At 37.1% G+C, this 19,803-nt stretch overlaps 1 protein-coding gene across 1 annotated transcript in view; it reads right to left on the bottom strand.

The window, feature by feature from the left end:
* Positions 1–19,803, bottom strand: part of LOC104521759 (proprotein convertase subtilisin/kexin type 5) — a gene marked incomplete at its 5' end in the record, with an annotated part of 55,526 nt that overhangs the window by 26,742 nt on the left and 8,981 nt on the right. Inside the window, 1 exon segment of the mRNA XM_010163850.1 lies at positions 4,123–4,211. Within this exon segment, the coding sequence (XP_010162152.1) occupies positions 4,123–4,211 (89 nt within the window).

Raw genomic sequence — 19,803 nt, 5'->3', positions numbered from 1 at the left:
GTGTGACATCTGATTGAAAAGATGTTAAATATTAAATAATAATTAGCACCTAACTGTATGATAGTACAGAGTAATGATTACCTCCACAACTAATAAGTTTGATGCTCTTTCCCCTTTAAAAGGCCACCACTATTTATAAGCCAAATTTACATATTTTTAATTACAGACACATTTAATTTTGCTCATGAGCTCAGACTGAAATAACATGAGTGTTTACCAAGACCTTAAATTCCAATTAACAAAAGACACAGGGGCTTCTTTGTTGATAGAGGGTCTTTTTTTTTTTTCCTTATTCTAACTGTCTCAAAACTGAAAAGTGATCATATTTCTAGGTTCACACAAAAGCTGCCCATGTTTTGTGAGATAATAAACTTTTAAAAACAGTGATCTCACTATTAACTTTACCTTATAAAAAAAAGTAATTAAACCAACTCTGGGATTCTCAGGTTTTATTTTTCTTCCTCAGCATAATCTCAGAAAGTTAATGCTAGGTGGAGGTTGTGTTCTCAATTTCTTTCAAGAGCATTAAAATGTATTTAGTTCTAAATAACGACAATAAAAGGTACGCAGCTTTTGAAAGAAAAAATAAAGCTTCCCTTTATGTCTCTGTTATTATGTAGCAAGTCTAAATAATACTATATGCACCTGGCGAACAATAACTCCAAATTCTGCCATTGGCACCTGAAGAAATTTGCACCAATTTATTGTGCTAATGGTGAAGTGGTCAAACTAAAGCAATACAGACAAGGCTGTGGCTTAGGTGTTGCTCTCTCTGGCCCCAAACTGACATACATGCTTCAAGGAAGACTGTGAACAACAGATGTCTCATTGGCTATTTAAAACAAAAGTCATTCCTTCCTTCCTTTCTCTCTTTCTTTCCTTCTTTCTCTTCTTCTTTCTTTCTTTCCTTCTTTCTTCTCCTACCCCCTCCCCGTGCCCCCAAATGTCTGGAGTAGTTAATTCCGCTGATCACAAAACCTCGAAACTGCATTTGGCATGTGGTGATAGGACAACAAAAGCTGTCCAGAAGGCAATTAACAGACTGCATTCACATAGTGCAATTGCAGACTGTTCCACCTAAGACTTGAGAGCTCTGTAAACTTTTTCCAATATTTGCAGTAATTGCCAAAATGTAAGTGGCATTTTAGTCAGAAAAAACTTTCAATGAATCACAGGAAACATGCAAAACTGAGCTGAAAGCAAGTTTTCTTTTAAAATGTTTGTTTTTAATCAGCATCTGACTTAAAGAAACAGCTGAACTAATTCCTTGTCAGCTGAAGACAATCTACATCTGTTGTGCCATAATTCAGTGTAGCTGTTTTCCTGTCAGGACCTGAGCCCAGCCAAGTAACTAAGCACCCAAATCCCCACAGATGCTTCGCAACTTCCACAATCAGTCTGCAACAATAAAAACACACTAACCATCTCTTCCTATAAAAAGTCTCACAAGCTCTGTAGGTGGTAATTTGCTATGTGTGATTACTGCAGAGTCACATAAAAAGATCTACAGCTCTGGTGCAGTGGATTGTCTTTTAGTGAAAGAGCCTGTAGCTTAGCTAAGCACAAACTGCAGGCACAGTGCATATTTTTTTATAAGAAACATCTCACAACCTGTAAAAGAACTGAAGGTTCACATTGCGATTTTACTCAAATTCCCTTATCTGTACATTACACCTCTACTTACACCACTGTGACACTTTCTAAGGATCTTATTTTTGGCCTAGTTTGTGGTCAGAGGTTCTAAAATGTGTGTAAATGAGACAAGGAGTACAAACACATTTAAAAATAAAAAAGTATCTTGTCATATCTTGTCAATGACTTCCCATCACCAAGATCATTAATTGGATTTGTTCAGCTACCAGTATTTGATGGAATATCGATAGAAAGGATTTCTTTCCCCCTTTGCTTTATCTCCTTACTATCCCTTACGTGTCCAGAGATGATTTTTGGTTTGAAATAAAGAATACTTATCTTGGTGGAGCAAATTCAACATCACTGTCAACAGGTGCTCCTCTGTGTAAGGAGAATGTAATTGCTTTACCTCAACTCTAGTTTCTACTCCAAGAAAGCCCTAGGAGGGTCTTTAAATCCCTGGAAAACAAGCAAGCTGAGCACTAGTTCAGCATAATGATTCAACATTTTTACACTCTATCTGGCCTGTGGAGAGGAAGCACAACCACTGCACATTCACATGTGTAGCTTATGGCTTTTCTGAGGGAAGGAGGGAGGCATACCAAACAGAGGTCAGCAGCAGCCAAACTCTCAAATATATACACCTAGTGGAAGAGGCAGCTTAACCTCCCTTCACAATAGCCAAGAATTCCCTCCTGCCTCTGATTTTCTGCAGATTATTTGCTGAGCCTCCTGAAGACTTATTTTCAAGTCCGTATGCTTTTAAAAGCTGGTATGTTACCTCAAGTTACACACTGTTGTTACTTTCTAGCTTTCCTATAAGAACAGTATTAGTGATGGCTTTACAGAATCATGGGGACAAACAGAGTGGATAAAATTTTTATTTCACTTAGAGCAGTGGTATTTCTTGAAGGCTGTTATATTCTTTGTACTAAATAAATAAATAACTATTTGGCACACCTATCCCATCTTTACTGTTCACATTAACTGCATTCATACTATGACCATCTGAATCAGTTTTTATACTATATTTAGAAAAGGCTGTGATTCAGTTAATACACCTGGGGGGTTTCTAAAACATTATTATTGCATATTCCTAATGCTTAATAAAGAATAATCTATTAAGAAGCCACTGTTACTAATGGAGAACTTTTCAAGGACATGTCCAAGCTGTTGCAGGTTGTGTGACTATCCAACTCACAAATGAAACTTCTCCAGAAGCCAACTTTTATCTCTACCAGTCCACTAACTCTCCCCTGACTCTAGTTTGACAATGCAATAAATCTGATTTAATAGATGCTAATACATGAACTAATGCCATGTCCACATGAGACAATCTGTTAATCTGCCACAAAATCACTCACTTGGCCAGTTTAGAACCACTCTAACAGGATAACTTTGTGCAGGCAGGCTCTCCACTGGAAGGGAAATTGTTTTTCTGCATCAATCTAACCTTATGCTGGATCAGGTATTGTCTAGCCTCTTAAAGCCAGCATGAATACAGAAAGATAACATTAGGACAATGTTGTGTGCTTTGGCTAATTTGAAATGCAGCTGTGCTTACATTTGATTTGGATCAAACTTGTATTGATCCAGTAGAGAACAGATACAGTACTATTAATTGTGGAAACACGGCCTCAGCTCTGCCTGCTCATATTTTTGAACCATCCTCTGGTGTATATATAGGTAAACATGTTTCTGTTTTCACAGATGGGCTCTATGTTGAGATAGAAAATCAATGATTCATGAGTTTGAGCTATAGGTCTTTCTACTGAAAGCCAATCCCATGATTTCATTAAAAGTACAGGCTAAAACTTCACTTGAAGCATTAAAATATGGCACAGGCAGGCTACAGCCTAGGAGAGACGTAGATGACATCTTCATAGTAATCTCCACAAATTACGCTAAAGGTCTTAATTGAGCAGCCATTGACTAAGAATTCACAGAAACTGCTGGGACTCTCTTAGCTGAATGAACAAAAAAGTGCGACTGAATCTTGTATTTCAGGCAATAACTCGACCACACAGAGGGATCAAAAGGAGATTCTCTCCAACCACAGCCAAACAACACAAAAATGTGTTATATTTTGACAGTGTTTTGTTTGGGATCAATATGCAAGGTAATTATTCCTGGTGTGTAAATTTACTTCTGGTTTGTCAAAGTTCATCACTTAGAGCTCTGAATCTGTGAGAAAACCCAAATGTCCTAATTCTGGGTTTTGTGTTTTCATCAAAGGTCTCGCTTTCTATTTTTCTGTGTGTACTAAGAGGCAGTGTTCCAGGGAGTACTGGAGAAGTGTCACTGCAGACAAAATTCTTCAGTACTGGTGTTTAACGATCACTCTACAACTGAGATTTACTTGCTAACAAAGCTAGGTTCCTTACCCATACAAATCTCCTTCTCCTGTTGAGAAAGGTCTGAATGTACCATTTAGCACAAATGGCTCTTTGGTTACTTTTTTTTTTTTTGCTGGGAGATTGTTTTACATACCTCCAATCTTGGCATTAAAGGCGATTCCTACTGTGCAGTGTGAGTTGTTTGCTGTGGCTGCCACTTCTCCAGCACAACGGGTTCCATGCCTGCAGTCAGACAAACATTTTTCCAAGTAAGCATAGACTGTTGGGATTAAAGGCTTTGACTTTGCTCATCCTCATGTGCTAAAATCACGTCTTGCACTACTTAATCCCTCACAGTAATTTATATCCATGTTACAATATTCCTCTGAATACATTTTAACATCGTTATCACAATCATATTAAATTCTTAGTGGTAGGCTTTCTAACTACTGGAAACAACACACAGCTTGTAACAAAGACATACAACGATGATTCATAATCCGCAGCAACAGAAAGAGGACTTGGATACCAGTTCCTGATTTTGAACCAAATCTTACATTGCAGGCAGAATTCTCGTCCTGCACTCACCTACACTAGCATGTACATCTCCATACAGCCTCCACAGACACAGCATGCACCACACTTTTCCATGAGGAAGATTAGATTGTGCCAATGTCCACGCTGCTGTTTAGAGGCAAGCCTAAGACGGGCTATGTGCCAGGTATGCTCAAAGCTTCTGCATAGGCATGTCCTGGTCATGTCTTGGGCCAACACTGCAAGCCTGCTGCCTTTCCAGAAAGAGAAAAAACACCTAAAGTACCTTCCACATCGGAGGTACACCCTGTGCCTGGAAGCAGAGCTGGGCTGCAGGAATATAATCTTAAGAAGCTTCTGAAAGAAGATGCAAAACCTCCAGTGGTTGCTCACCCCTTTCCCTGCTGTGCAAAGCCACAGTGGGATGCCTTGTCTAGCCCTGATCCATGCTCTCTACAAGGTGACAGGGGTCACCCATATGACTACCATCGTAGGAAAACTGTCCCTGCTTTTTGTGATTTTTGCCTGCAATATAGGTTTCACAGGGCGCTTTCTACCAGCAAGTTTTGTCCTCATCCTTGTGCAGTTCAGCAGCTCTATTGCAGAAATGTGACAAAGCAATGTGGAGCAGACAAGGAACCTCAGAGAGCTGCTGTGGAGAGGAGATACAGAGCTTCAGACTAGACAGGAAAAGAGATGGGGAGTTGATGAGACAGAAATAGAAAGATAATGTAAAGCTTAGGCAGACAAAAAGAAAGAAGTTTAGAAAGTCAAGGTAAAAAATAGATAACATGATAAGCACTTCAGAGGCCAATTGAGGTCAGTTGTATACACAGGCACTCTTCTGCTGGTGGTGGTTGACACACCGCTTACATAGACATCTGGAAAACATAGGTGTTTTTGAACTAAAGTTGACATCCATACTACAGACAAGTTGCTTTCTCTTGGTACAGCTTGTTTTGTGTAGAGTCACTCCTTATTTCTTTATTAGTGCAACATTTTTCCCTTAACCTTTTGAGACACTTAGATAAGAAACACTAAGATAACTTGTTTGGAATGGATTAATGTAAACCAAGAACAACAACAAACAGGACAATGAAAAAAAGAGAGGAAACAAAAAACAAGCAATATAAGTGATAAATGCTAACCTGTTAGAATTTCAAAAGAGATAATTCAGTTTATCAGATAAGTAAGGTATATACAATCTATGAGAAAAGTGTAATCTTTATCACAAATTCAAAGTAACATGTTGGATGCTGATAAATCCTAAAGCTGGATCAAGGTTTCACAATTAAATATACATCTCAGCTAATTTCCTATTAATCTGTCCACAATTAATAATTTCATTGCCAAGTTTGTTCAGAGAATTTTCCAAGATTGACTTTTAAGTTTATTTTTCATATGAAGCCTAATTTTCTTCGTTTGAAGAGAGTCTATTTAACTGTAATTAATAAACCAATGTCTTATTCTATTACAGAATTATTTTGAAAAGTCTGAAGTAAATAATTCAGGAATCACATATGAAAACCAGTTTTAAAGAGATCCTTCTTATTTTCAAGTATTTTCAAGTAGTGTTCTAGCTCTGTGTTTGTCTGAAATAGTGTCTTTTTAAAATGTATTAGTATTTATAGGACAATGCCTGTCTTAAGAACTATTTACAAGAAACACCATTCCCAGACTTCCCTGCTTCTCCTTACAATTTTGTTAGGTGCCACATGTAAGTTTAGAGGTGTCATCACTCAAACATCAAAGCATGGATGACTCAACTCTAGAAATGTAGAAATACCTACACGCATCACCTCAGTGCATATAATTTATTAATAAATCATTGCCTGCCTGGTGAAAGGCATGTGGCCAAGCTGCAGCTTTCCACAGGGAGACTGTGTAGTCAAGAAACCCCTCGTGGGTATCAAGTTTGTGAAGAAGCGATCAGAGAAAGGTTTTTCAATAGAGAAGGAGGACAGATAGAAACCACACTTGGAGGAGGGAGGCTTCCTGAAGAAGAATGGAAGAAACAGCTCAAATTTCTCCATGGTTCCCAGCGGCACATACAGACACCTGCTACTTTGTCAGCTACAACCACCAAGCACTGGCAAAGGGTTAGATTTCCACCAGATCACCAAACACAGGGGAACAGAGGGGACATGTGACGGGCGTTGGTGGGGGGTGGGGGGGGAGGGGAACACACACAGACACAGACGGGTAACAGTGTGACGGCACCTCTTGGCAGTGACCCATAGTAACAAGGATTAACAGCAACACAAAACCGCAGCCTAAATTCCAGCTGAAGTGGAAGTAGCCACAGTGGTAGATGTAACTTCAGTAAGAAGCAGTTGAGGCTTTAAAAGACTGGTATGGAAGTGTCTTGACACATTTGTATTGATGTAAAGCACAATAAAAACAGTCACGTAAATTTCTCATAGAAAAAAGCATATTCTAGAGAGAATTAGATCTTCAAACAGTTTTACAACATGCAAATTAAATCAAGTTTGCTGACTATTTCACTAGTCCTCCTGTATTGGAAAATCCTTCTTTTTATCATACCTTAAGTCCAGTAATGGTATAAATTTATTTTGTAAGCAGATTTTTACGTTAGACCTCAGCTTCTGTGCCAAGATTATAAATAATTGCATTCTACATTTATAATGGAAACGACAAAATTAAAAGTTGTTTTATTAATTTCAGGTCATAAGTATAAAATTGCACTTCTTGCAATTTCCCACTGTGTGAATTAATCATATATGTAACTCAAATTGTTTTAGTATGTTATCTTTTATGGGTCCTTTAAGTAATATTTCAATTATGCTGTGGAAAGGAAGACAGTCTAAAAAAATCTGCATATAAAAAATTATGTTCTTTCCACACTGCTTTAAATTTTTCCTGTCCTGGATTTTTGCTTGAGGTCTACAGTTTGGAACAGATTGAATTCTGCAGTTAAAATTAGAAAAGCCTTCTGATCAATCATTACACTAATTTCTTAACTAACTTGATAAACAAATATGATGAAACTGATGCCTGAAATTGATTAAGTCTGCTCTAGAGCTATGAAAACTTCTACTGAGCATGAAATTCTGAAAACTTCAAACTATAAACAGTTTATGGAGGCAGTGGAACCAGTAACAAGAGGTAACAAGAGGTGCTTTCAAGTTAGCATTTTTTGTGAATGTGTATATATATATCAAAATGCAACAATCTCCTGTCTTTGTGTGACGCCTGCATCACATACAACTTGTTTAAAAAGTTGATGCAGTCCTAGAAGAAAGCATGACTGCCCTTCTACAATGGCCTAACTTGATATCCTTTAAGGGTTGACGCTTCATTTCACTGGATCCTTTGCCAGCTTATGTTGAGGGAAATAAGTTCCCAGGTTATTAAATGACACTCTGATGAGACGCTCAGTTAAAAGTTTTGTCCTTTGTGTTAATGCCAGGGTGATGTAGCATCACAGATGAGAAACATGAAAGAAAGGTTGATTGCGAGATACTCTGCTCACCTACATATGTGTCTCCTACCTCTAGTCCAACAGAGAGAAAAGAAATGGAAATTAAAAAAAGCTTTTTTGCTGTTGGTTGGTTGTCTCGTAAGGAGAGGCATGAAAATTGCTATTCAAAGACAGATTAGGCTCAAGAGGCCATCAGGTAAAAGAAATAAGATGTCACAGGCATTATCTTAAAAAAAAGTTGTACCTAGATGCTTATAAAGTTGGTCAGCACTTTCTATCATAAAATAATATTTTATGACTCTGCCTAGCTTTAACTGCTTTAGGTAATTTTTCCATTCCCGGCAAATTAGTACAACTTCTTCAGAAACATATTTATTTTCATTTTTGTCTGTGGGAGAGACAGAACACAAAGAACAAAAAAAATATGCAGGCAACGAAGACTGATTTCCTTCTTCTTTTATAAGGAGGAAATTTGTAAGTCTGTCATTAACAGTAAGTCAGTAAGGTGTCAAAGACCTACTAAGGAAGACTTTAGTAAAGATATTTTTTTTGCCTTATCATGCCCTCATGGCATGGAGAATTTGAAATAAATTGTTTAAGAAATGTACTTCTAGGAAAAGGTGTATGGTGCTTTTTTCTGTTGCATGCATGAGTAGTGCTTCAGCACCTGGATGCTAAAGGTTTAGTCTTAGCTCACTAAGTGTAAGATAAGAGAAATTCAGGAGCTACACACTAATCTGTTAACTAAAGAAAAAATGTAAGAGCTACACACCTATCTGGTACGCAAAGTAACTTTTTTTCAGTAACAGATTTTTTTCTGAGATTCAGTTCAGTATTTCAGGTAATGATGGAAAGAGAAAAGGTGCACATTCTGCAATTAAAGATCACTCTCCATCCCACTGACATAATTGAAACATAAGACATTTATCTTTCAATAATCACTCTTAATTTGCCTTTTGGAAGAGGAAGGCACCAAGAACATCTTTAAGATAAAATTTAATTAAACTGACCTCTGAATGTTCAGAGTTAGTGAAGACAGCTGCTGGTAATTTGAACAGCCTCTGCCATGTAAATTAGGTCTGCATTTCAGAGCCTCCATCTCTGACAGCTATTTGAATTCCACAAACACTCTGACCATGTATTTCTTTGCTGTATTTTATTCTTACGGAGATCACCAAGTATTTCAGAAGACAAAAAGCTCAGAGGACTGGAGGATTTTAAGCCCTCCAGCTTTCCTGACACTAACATTATAGTCCAGCCCATTTCAACCTGTCACTGACGAGTCTTTTCAGAATGGGAATTTAAGGAGGAAAGAGCTTCAGAGCATTTAAATGCAAGCCCATCACAAACATCTCTGGGCATACCAGCAAGTTACTGCAGTTTTCTAAGAAATATGCAACACAGGAATTCGATTGTAAAAAAAATGACGAAAACAGTGGGGGTTTTGGGGAGAGGGTTTTGTTTGTTAGTTTTTTGTTTTGTTTTGTTTTTAAATCCAGGAAAATGTCTACAGAAAAGAAGAAAACTTACAACCTTTGCAAATTCTATGCCACATATATCCTAAGAGTGGATATTTAATAACTGCAAAAAGGATAGAATAGATAGTCTAAAAGTTTACGTAAGGTAATATATATTTTAATAGACTGTCTCTTTTTGATAACCATTAACTTTCTTCCTCAGCATGATTACATAAGAAACATACTCCCTATGCATAAAGACAATGCATTAGTATCAAGAAAAAAAAAATACTTAGTCTTTATTACAAATTAGAGTAAAATCCCAGGGATGGAAACTGTAATATGAACTAAACTATGTTCTTGTGGACATTGAAAATTGTAGGACTAAAGAAACTTTAAATGTTAAAATAATTTTCAAACCTCTATGGAGAAAGGAAGAATGGAATTTTAGGTCACCATTGTTATCTGTAGGAAAATATCTGAGTTGGCATTTATTTTTTGCAAAACTCCTTTAGTTAAATTTTCAAATGTTTTAAAAGATCTCTCTTACACTAGAATATATTCATAAACAGGAAAATGTGATATCTGAAACACCACAATGTAATAACTGCTGGAGAAAATACATATTTTAACAGCAATCATCAGAAATGCATTTTATCTGAAATGCATTTTATTGTATCCCAGAGTAATGTCTTATGTAATGCAGAGAAACAATGTTTTAGACCTGTTCATATATAAATGGTCTCTAATAATCTGAAGGATGAAAAATGCTTTCCAAACTGTCACTAGGTTGGGATGTTCTAGAAACATCCGAAAAAGGAGATATAAAGGATATAAGCATGGGCAAGGAACACCTGTCTTTGACCTTTAAAACACAATGTGCTAGAGTTCAAAAATAATAAAAATAAAGCTATTTTACAAAGGAGAGATATTTGGATATTAACAGTGAAGAAAGAGATGACAGAGGCATGTGAAAAACAAGCTACACAAATCTTCAATGCGAGACAACAGGAAAAATGCCAAAGACTTGGGTGTCACATCACAGACAGGATCTTGTTTCTGAGCATCAGAGTGTTGTAACGTGGTTACAGCACAGGATTGGAAGCTGTCTTGAGTCAAGATCTGCAAGGCTAATGACTTTTTGCATGATTATTGGAAGTTACTTAAAGAGTAACTTGAAAATATCTCATCTATTTCTCACAAATGAAGACAGCATTAAAACAAACACACAGAACACATCTCAGACACGCACATCTTAAACTTAACAGCATGGGTAACAGTGATGCTGCCTTGCCATTCTCTCTACATTTGTTAGTTGTTAGCAGTAAGCAGCTAATTTGTCCTAAGTGTGAAGCTCTGACATGAGCCCAGCAAAGGACTGTGCTTCTACAAAATTAATTACCAATTCACAGTTTTGTTTTTGTGAGTGGGCAAATTAACATGAATATATAAAACAAATACACCTTTTTCCTGTATTTACTATAAAAGGGAAAACAAACAATAAGCAGAAGGTCTGATGGAGCTAATGAAATATGTAATAAAATGAGAAATAGAAAACAAAATCAGATATCAATATATTTAGCCAAGAATATATTTTTATGTATTAAAAATAAAAAGAATTATTTACTGATGTCTTAATATGTTTTAATACAAGTTAAAAATTTAATTCAGCCCATTTTCTGAAAGGATAAAGGCATTGAGTGAGAAGAAATAAAATAGTTCAAAAGCTAGCAAAGAGCAAAACTATCAGCTGAACTTTTTTCCCCATACAGACTGTCACATTAACTGTACAATAACCTTCTTAAGGCAGGTAATCTAATTCTTGTTCTTATTCATTAAAGCAAATCACAAGTAAACCCAGTACAGTTTAGTTACTGTGCACTGGAATTAAACCTGTTTAACAGCAGGTTATCAAGGACAATATTACCTTGGAACAGTGTTATCACTACCTAGACATACCTAATCAAAAGAAATATTTCATTTGGTTTTGAAACTGAAGAATATGAGGCTGCCCAGACTTCAAGGCTACCCTGCCACCTAAGCAAAAATGTCTTTTTTTTAACCTAATTCAAGCTGGTTGAGAGGCTGTAGAAGGGAAGGAAAGTCATAGAGCAAGGAAGATGTGCTCCAAGCAATTCTGTCAAACGTTTTATGAATATGAGGGTGGTTGATCCCTTTTTGTGTGCAGTCTGAAGAATCAAGTAGCGTAATCACTTAGGAAAAATTGAATATATGTCTACTTTCTTCATCCTTAATCTGTGAGACTAGACAGTTTTATCACTTCACTTATGAAATACAGAAAAAAGGACAAACGAAAGCGTAATTTCAAATATTTTTGGATAATGGCTAACAAAACTGTAATGGGAACTACTGTGTTACAGAACTTAATGAGGGAAGGAGCTAGACAAAATCAGGCATGTATTTTTACACAAGAAAAAAAATCTTGTAATCACCTTGTAAAAACGATTCATTTAGCTAATTTTTTACACTTGGAATTACTGGTTCAATACAATAATTAAACTATCTCTTCCTAGTCTGCAACAGTCTCAGTGAACAGAATACAGTCCTATAACTTAGATTCTGCAGCATCCTAATAACCTTACTTAACTTTTATTAAAGTAACACTTTACTCTTGCACAAATAAAGGAATCTTTGAAACTTCCCAAGCAATCATTAAAAATAGCAACCAGAATAAACCACATTCCCAGTACCATATCCTCTTGACTAGGACACTATCCCTCTCTTGTATATTAACATTGCCAGCAGATCATAGAATCATAGAAGACAGCGGTAAATTAACCTATACGGGGTCATTCACCCTTTCAGGCATCTCTGGCTTAAATCCACTTTGTCTCCAAAAAGCAGAAACAAAATTTTTTCTTTGGGGAGAAGAAAGAATAAATGTGAGTCCGTGTGGCTGCCCCTCTGTGGTTTTCTGTGCGAGGCTGGATATGGCTGGCACATGCCTTAGGTCATCGGTTCAGAAGCATTTGATATCCCCAGCAACTCCTTCAGATACATCTTATTTTTCAGTTCAATATCAGCATATAGTTAATGCAGGCAATATATCCAACCAGATAGTGGAAAAAATGCTGACGTCCACCCCTTGTTGCAGTGCTCACTGTTTATCACCAAATTACCTTTAGTGATGCTTTAGCATCACTTTTCTGCTGAGCAAATGCATTTTTTGAACCTTCTGTATGTGAACATCAGCACACGATACATATGGTACAGGGCACAACTGCAGAGGACTCTTTCTCCCTTGCCTCAGTTATTACCATGTTATAAACAGCAGTCATATCATGGATATTAATGAAACAATTTTGAAGCACTGAACGTTGGGCATGTTATGCTTTCATAACAATGTGACTCTAATCCCGAAGACAGAAATCAGATGCTGGACACAGGGAAATGCAGAGGGAGGGTCACAGGAAAAACACGGGACATAACAGCCTTCATGATTCCTTTTTCTATACTAACCTGTGCCTCAGAGGAGCACCTGTGAGTTGCTAAGTACCCAAGGTTAGTGGGAGAGAGTAATACCTGGAGAGCCAAAAAACCTCCCGTGGAAATAACTGCAAGACAAATCTTGAATGTGGAAGCTGTAGAGAAAATAATGTCCCTGACAGTTCATATTCCCATGCTGCAGCCAATGTACTGGTCTCTAAAGTCTTAATAATCACAGAATCATCTGTTTAAGCCTGCAAAATGATGCTGCTCCATGCCAAGAAAATGCTGTCTGGATAATTAGAGGTACCATCTGATTGCAAAATAACCTCAGTGTGTGCCTCAGAGGCACCCTCTCTCTTTCCATCTCCATGTAAGAAACATCAGTTGTGACACAAAGGTCATCTTGTCATTTTCAGCCAATGCATTACATAGATTCCTAATTGAAAATACAAAACTTCCAAAGCAATCAAACACCCAAACGTGAAAACATCCGTATGTCTTCATAGAAGGAAAGAAATATGTATGTCAACAGGAAACCTCACAAAATCAGTAGATACATTTCTAGATACTGTCAGTGGATGTGTTGCTTCATCAACAACTATTTTACTTGCAAACTGCATAGATTTCACTGCTAAGATGCAAAAGTAAATGTATTTAAACAAACAAGCAAAAATCTTTGCAGCCAGCTTCTTACACCATTGCAACAATATTTTACATGACCTTAATTTACCCTTACTATTTACAAAAATAAAATACTTCCACCTAACATTAAGTATATTTGTTATGAGACTTGGAAAATTAGTTCTTACACTAATTCTTCTCATGTAACTACAAGGATAATGAGCATAGTTTAAGGTTTTGTTAATGTTTTTGGAGTCTAAAATTAATCCTAATTTGGGAACAAGGCCTCAGATTGCGAAGGAAGTTAGTGTCACTCCCAATATTACTTTACACAAATCAGAAACTTGTTATGCTTTATGAATGCCTCCTATTAACTTAAGCTGCAGGTTTATTTATTAAGTTTCATTAATGAATCATTATCAGTGTTTCTGAATATATGGCTATCTAAATTTGATGATATATTACAATTCTCAATATTATTAAAAAGCTTTAGAGTAAGAACTAGAATACTGACACAATGAGTATTTTTGGCTAGGCCATGCATTTGCTATTCCTAGGAAAATCCACCCATATTTATCTAAGATATTAGCCTTTGAAAACACAGGCTTGGACAAAATGAGTAAAGCTTGCTAGAAAATTGCTGCTGAAAATTCCAAATGTACCACCTACAGTGAACATGCTTGTACCTGAAAAAGCTCACTGTGTACTGGCTACACCATGTTATCTCTACAGTAGGCATAAAGAAGAGCTTTGGATGAGATGAATACAGTTGAAGTAGTCTGTCATCTGTTTTTTGAGCAAAGGAAAGAAGTGATTAACCAAATCCTGCAAATTTGCTTTCCCGCCTGCTTGCATTTCACCAGCTTTTACTATAATGCCTACTGTCTTTAAAAGTCATACTGCTGGATGTAAGAAAATACTACTATTCTCATTCTACTGAGGAGGTACCAAGAGGTTAAATTGCAAATCTGAGACTAGAAGGAATAACTCTACTAGAATAGGCACAGCTTAATAATGATAACTTCCAGAATAAACATGTAAATTCTACACCCTTTTCTTTACTCTGTAAGCAAACAATAATATCACATTTGTAAAAAAAAGCCAGGAAAAAAAACTTCTGACTGCAATTTCTCAGCATTCCTTCATAAGCTACCAAACTGCATTTAAGCTAGTGAGAGGCAGGAATAGTTTGTTCCACACTAGAGGTATGCTCTGTGAATTAAAAGACTCTACCTCGCAAACCAATTGTGCATGAAGAAACCAAGTGATAGAATTTGTTTGGTTAATACTTTTACTCTATTTGATCTTATAGTTGGCAAGCTGATTTCTAAGATTTTCAGGGGACCTTCACCTGCTTTGGTGATGTTTCCTATGTATTTGAAGTGTCCTATACAGCTGACATCTGCAGATATCACACAGATTCCTCTGACAAACACATCTGCTGTTGCTACATGCAATACATGATATGATATGAGTTAATGGAAGTGAAGAAGTAAAGATGTTTTTCTGCTTTTCTTAAATTGTTTTCTACCAGCATTCTTATACCAGAACATGCCTACATACACAGAGAGTAACTTATGTCATGACAGATCTTGTGGTCAACTTCACCATGAAATCAGGCTCGTGGGGATAATGCTTCAGACATCTGTTACCATAAAGAACTCTTCCAAAGATATTAGAATTATTCCTGTGAACTAGTACATTATTAACAGGCTGTGTTATTGACCCCAGCAGGCAGCTAACCCCCACCCAGACACTTGCTCCCTCCTTCCAATTGGGATGAGGGAGAGAATTGGAAGAGTAAATGAAAAGAAGTGAGAAAAACTTGTTGGTTGAGATAAAAATCGTTCAACAAACAAAGAGAAAAAAAGAAAAAATACACAACCAAGTGATGCATAGGCAATTACTCATCACCTCCCAAATGCAGACCAAGGCACAGCCCTTTGGAAAAACTCCCCTCTAGCTTTAGTGCTGAACATGATGCTATTATATGGCAAGGGGTATCTCTTCAGTCAGTTGGGATCAGCTGTCCCCTTCCAGCCCCTTACCATCATCCTCCTTGCTTGAGGGGGCAGCATGAGAAACAGAGAAGCTTTGTGCAAGCACAGCTCAGCAGTAGCTAAAACACAGGTTATCAACACTGTTTTGGTCACAAATCTAAAATATAGCACTGTATGGGCTGCTGTGGAGAAAACTAACTCTGCCCCAACCAGACCCAGTACAACTAGGAAAAATAAGCCATTAAAAACCCTTTATCAGGACTGCTCATGCTCCCAGATGACCACGATCAACACTAATGCCTATTAGTTCTTTATTGTCTTAAATACATGGCCCTGAGCCTGCTCTGTTACAGATACATTCTGTACTTAGGTATTTTATCTTCCATTCCACATCTTGTTTCACAAGCTTGAGTATGACAGTATAATATCACTCACTATTTATCCTGATTCACAGAATCACAGAATGGTTGAGGTTGGAAGGGACCTCTGAAGGTCATCTAGTCCAACCACCCTGCTCAAGTAGGGACTTGTAGAGCACGTGAACCAGGATTCTGTCCAGACAATTTTTTAACATCTCCGGGAGGGAGATTCCACAACCTCTCTGGGCAGCCTCTTCCAGTGCTCAGTCACCCTCACAGTAAGGAAGCTCTTCCTTATGTTCAGGCAGAACTTCCTATGCTGCAGTTTATGCCTGTTGCCTCTTATCCTATTGTTGGGTACCAATGAGAAGAGTCTGCCCCCGTCCTCTAGACACTCTCCCTTTACATATTTATAAACATTAATCAGATCCCCTCAGAGTCATCTTTTCTCCAGGCTGAACAGGCCCAGCTCTGTCAGCCCTTCCTCATGTGAAAGATGCTCCAGTCCTTTAATCATCTTTAGTCGTCCTTCGCTGGATACGCTCTAGGAGTTCCTGAACTCATGTTTTTCATTCAGACTGACAGCAATATATATCAGCTGGAGAGATCTCATGTGCTTGAGCAATCTCCTTTTACATAAAAATCTCCACATTAGAGCCCCATCATTTCTGTGCAATTAAAAACCAAATGAAACAGAAAAAAAATCTTATAAAAATATTTTGCATTAGTTCTACTGAAATCACAACTAAGCAGAAATGTAAAATATCCTATGAATACAAGAATGCAGATCTGGAGTTTCATGCTTAGACCTCCTTGACAGGAAAAGCAGTCCATTGGACCTCCCAGAAACAGTCTAGGGGAATGTTTCTAGGGAAAAAATATATCCATGCTTTCATGCAAGGAAGATAGTGACAGATGCAAAGAGTCTAAGGTCATAAGGGAAAAAAGAGGAGCAATACAGTGATGTGCAGGCAGGTCACGGATGGGTCTTTATCCATTTTGCATACTCCATTTCTAATTGTGGATGACTGCGGTGACAGCATTTTAAAGGAGTATTTTATAACTCTGGGTCTCTAGCATATTCCAGCTCAGATACCTCCTACTTATTTTGAATTCTGAGTGCCATTTCAATTGCACTGTGCAAGATAAGTACTGTGCTTAATCCTAAATTACATTTGTTACTATTCTGCATTAAACAGACCTCCTATTTCTCTTTAGAGCTGCATTTCAAAGATGAATGAGAAAATTCCTGAAATAAGTTCAAGTCTTACTCTTATCTTTTTGATAATTGTTTTTTAATGAAAGTAATGAAAGTTCAGTTTGGGCTGAAAGAAGTAACACACATGTACGCATTACACTCTTTGGTCCTCTTTGACACCTCTAGCCTACAGCCTCACCATCCCACATGATGGAGAACAGGCCATACCCTCTGCCTGTTTGCTAATATTAGAGATTTGATGATTGCTTTGGGACTCTATAGAAATACAAATAATTTTCAAAGCAGGTTAAAACTTTTGTAGCCTAGACCCCATCAGCACAATCTACATCTGTGATGGATACCCATTGCTTCACTTCTGCATCTGAATTTCTCTACCTCGATTGCTTTCCTTCAGGAAAAAAAGGTAACTTGTCTTCAAGAGAGCAATCTGACTTTGCTTCAAGTGTCAAATGTAATAATTTGACTGTGTATCTCAAGAAAAATTACAAAATCACAGTAATATAAAACAAGGCTAGAAAAAGTAAGCCTACCTACAGCAACAAATATATACAGATGCATATTTTTTCATTTGTAAGAAAAAGCAATATCTAAGAGTTTTATCCAGAAAATGTCTTATAAAAACACCTACTAACGCCACTAAGATATTTGCTTATAGCATAACCTTGCACAGTTCAACTGTTAACAGCATGTTATTTAGAAAAATGCTTCAATTAAAAAGCTTTTGACACTGGATTCACAATTGGTTTATCAAACTTGTAATTACATGTCTGCTTTTGATGCCACAAGCATTAAAGAGGGAATCAATACTCTACTTAGTGCATGTACGTACTGTCTGAGAAGTTTCAATGAACCACATTTTGCACTGCGTTTGACTGAGCTGACTACTGTGAAATCAGCTGGCAAAACCAATTACCACATACACATCATGGATCCACTCTTTTACCTTCTCTAATACCTACAATGTCTGAAAAGAGGACAACACAAAGAAATATATATGTGCGCTCAAATTCTACTCAGCCATAGACCTGTATAGATAAACATATATGCAACTTGAAACTGGTCCACCATTTTACAGAATCAAAACTTGCCTACTCTAGTTGTAGACTCTCTCCTCCTAAGTGCAAAACCTCAAAATGCAGATGCATACTTAGAGGAAATACCAACTCTTGGAAAAAAAAACTATCTGAAACGAATCTTTTATTTCTAACACCCCATGAAAAAGAATTCAAAAATGTGAATGCCACAAATACTGTAACTATCAAAGCTTATATCACTCTTATTGTTGACTTTGAATTGCAAGGGAAGATCTGACTCATTGTTATCAAACATAAAAGAACTAGAAGCAGTTGCATAACGCTTCAGAATTTCATTTTATTTGTGAGCTCATTGTCTGGTACTTCAGTAATTAGAAACAGGAAAAACATTTTCCTGTAGTGTTGTGGTTAAAGGTTTTGAGACCATGAGAGTCTTATACATTATAAAAAGGAAGAGCACTGCTCCTTAAACACTAGTTAAGCAGTAAGAAATACCACTCAGCGACCGATACCAAGGCAATGAAAAAGGACTACTTTTTTCATTTTTGAGCATCCAGAATTTTGTCTGAACTTTGTTTTTGTTTATTCCTCTGGTTGACTTCTCTCACTTTCAATGACTACTCAAAGAAATGTCTTTCCTTTGGCACCCAAAAAATTTTAACTCATACCACTTGTGGACTTTGGAGTGGATTATGTAGTGCAGCACGATAATATAACAAGCAGATTAGAAGAGTTTACCAAAAAGACAATTTTTGGCAGTTCAACAAAACTTTCATTAGGATATTTTCCACTATTGAAGCTGGAACCTGGACGAAAAGGCTACTGAATCAAGCCCTGTCGTCCAATGAGTTTTTCATTGTCTCACCAATATGAAATGCTCTCACAAGGGACTGACCATAGAGATCAGTGGTGAGGGTGCTAGTTGTGGGTGAGTGAATCAGCTTGACAAAGACAGGCTCTCCTCTAGCCCAGCTAATTTTCCTCAGCTACCAGCAATTCTGGGGTCCCACTTACTCTCAAAAAGCTTCAGATGAACACACATTTTATTCTAAAGCAGGAAAATATGGGAATTTCAACACATCTACGCTTAGCTTGTTTTCTATTCTGTTTTAATGCAGATCTTAACTCTTCTCATGGGTTAAAAACCTGTTTTAGATGAAGAGAAAAACATTATCAAATACACTATGTGGTGGGGATTCACACTCCATATTTCTACAGTATTTTTCTTTCAAGGAAATAAAGCTTTCCTCTAAAAAATTTTACATACATGCATCAAGTCCTTCCCTGAGCGAAACAAAGGATTTATAATGATTACCCCTGAAGTACAGCCACCTAAAGGATAGGCATGTCAATTAGGTAACTGCATACAGGGACTCTAAGTAACAGTTAAAACAGAAAGTGAAGAAAAACATGCTCCAAATGAATCCATAGAATTATCTTACTTCAGTACAGTACAATTCTGCAAGCTGTAATGTTTATAATCTCCCTTATTTCTACAATTTTACACTGGGACCTTTAAGTACAACAACTGGCAAGCAACATAGTTCTAATATTTCATGATCTCCACGCTGCATCATACCCCTAGGCACTCGGTTGGGTCACTAGATCATAATTAACTTGGAAGCTAGCTGATGAATCACTAACACTGCTCCTTGTAAAATGTGGCAATCACACTGTAAGCTGACACAGACTGAACCCTACTTCATTATTAACATCTGC

Source organism: Antrostomus carolinensis, unplaced genomic scaffold (genome assembly GCF_000700745.2).
Source record: "Antrostomus carolinensis isolate BGI_N321 unplaced genomic scaffold, ASM70074v2 scaffold49082, whole genome shotgun sequence".
NCBI lineage: Eukaryota > Metazoa > Chordata > Aves > Caprimulgiformes > Caprimulgidae > Antrostomus > Antrostomus carolinensis.
Note: the sequence above shows the minus strand (reverse complement) of the source record. Positions and strands in the feature narration are given on the sequence as shown.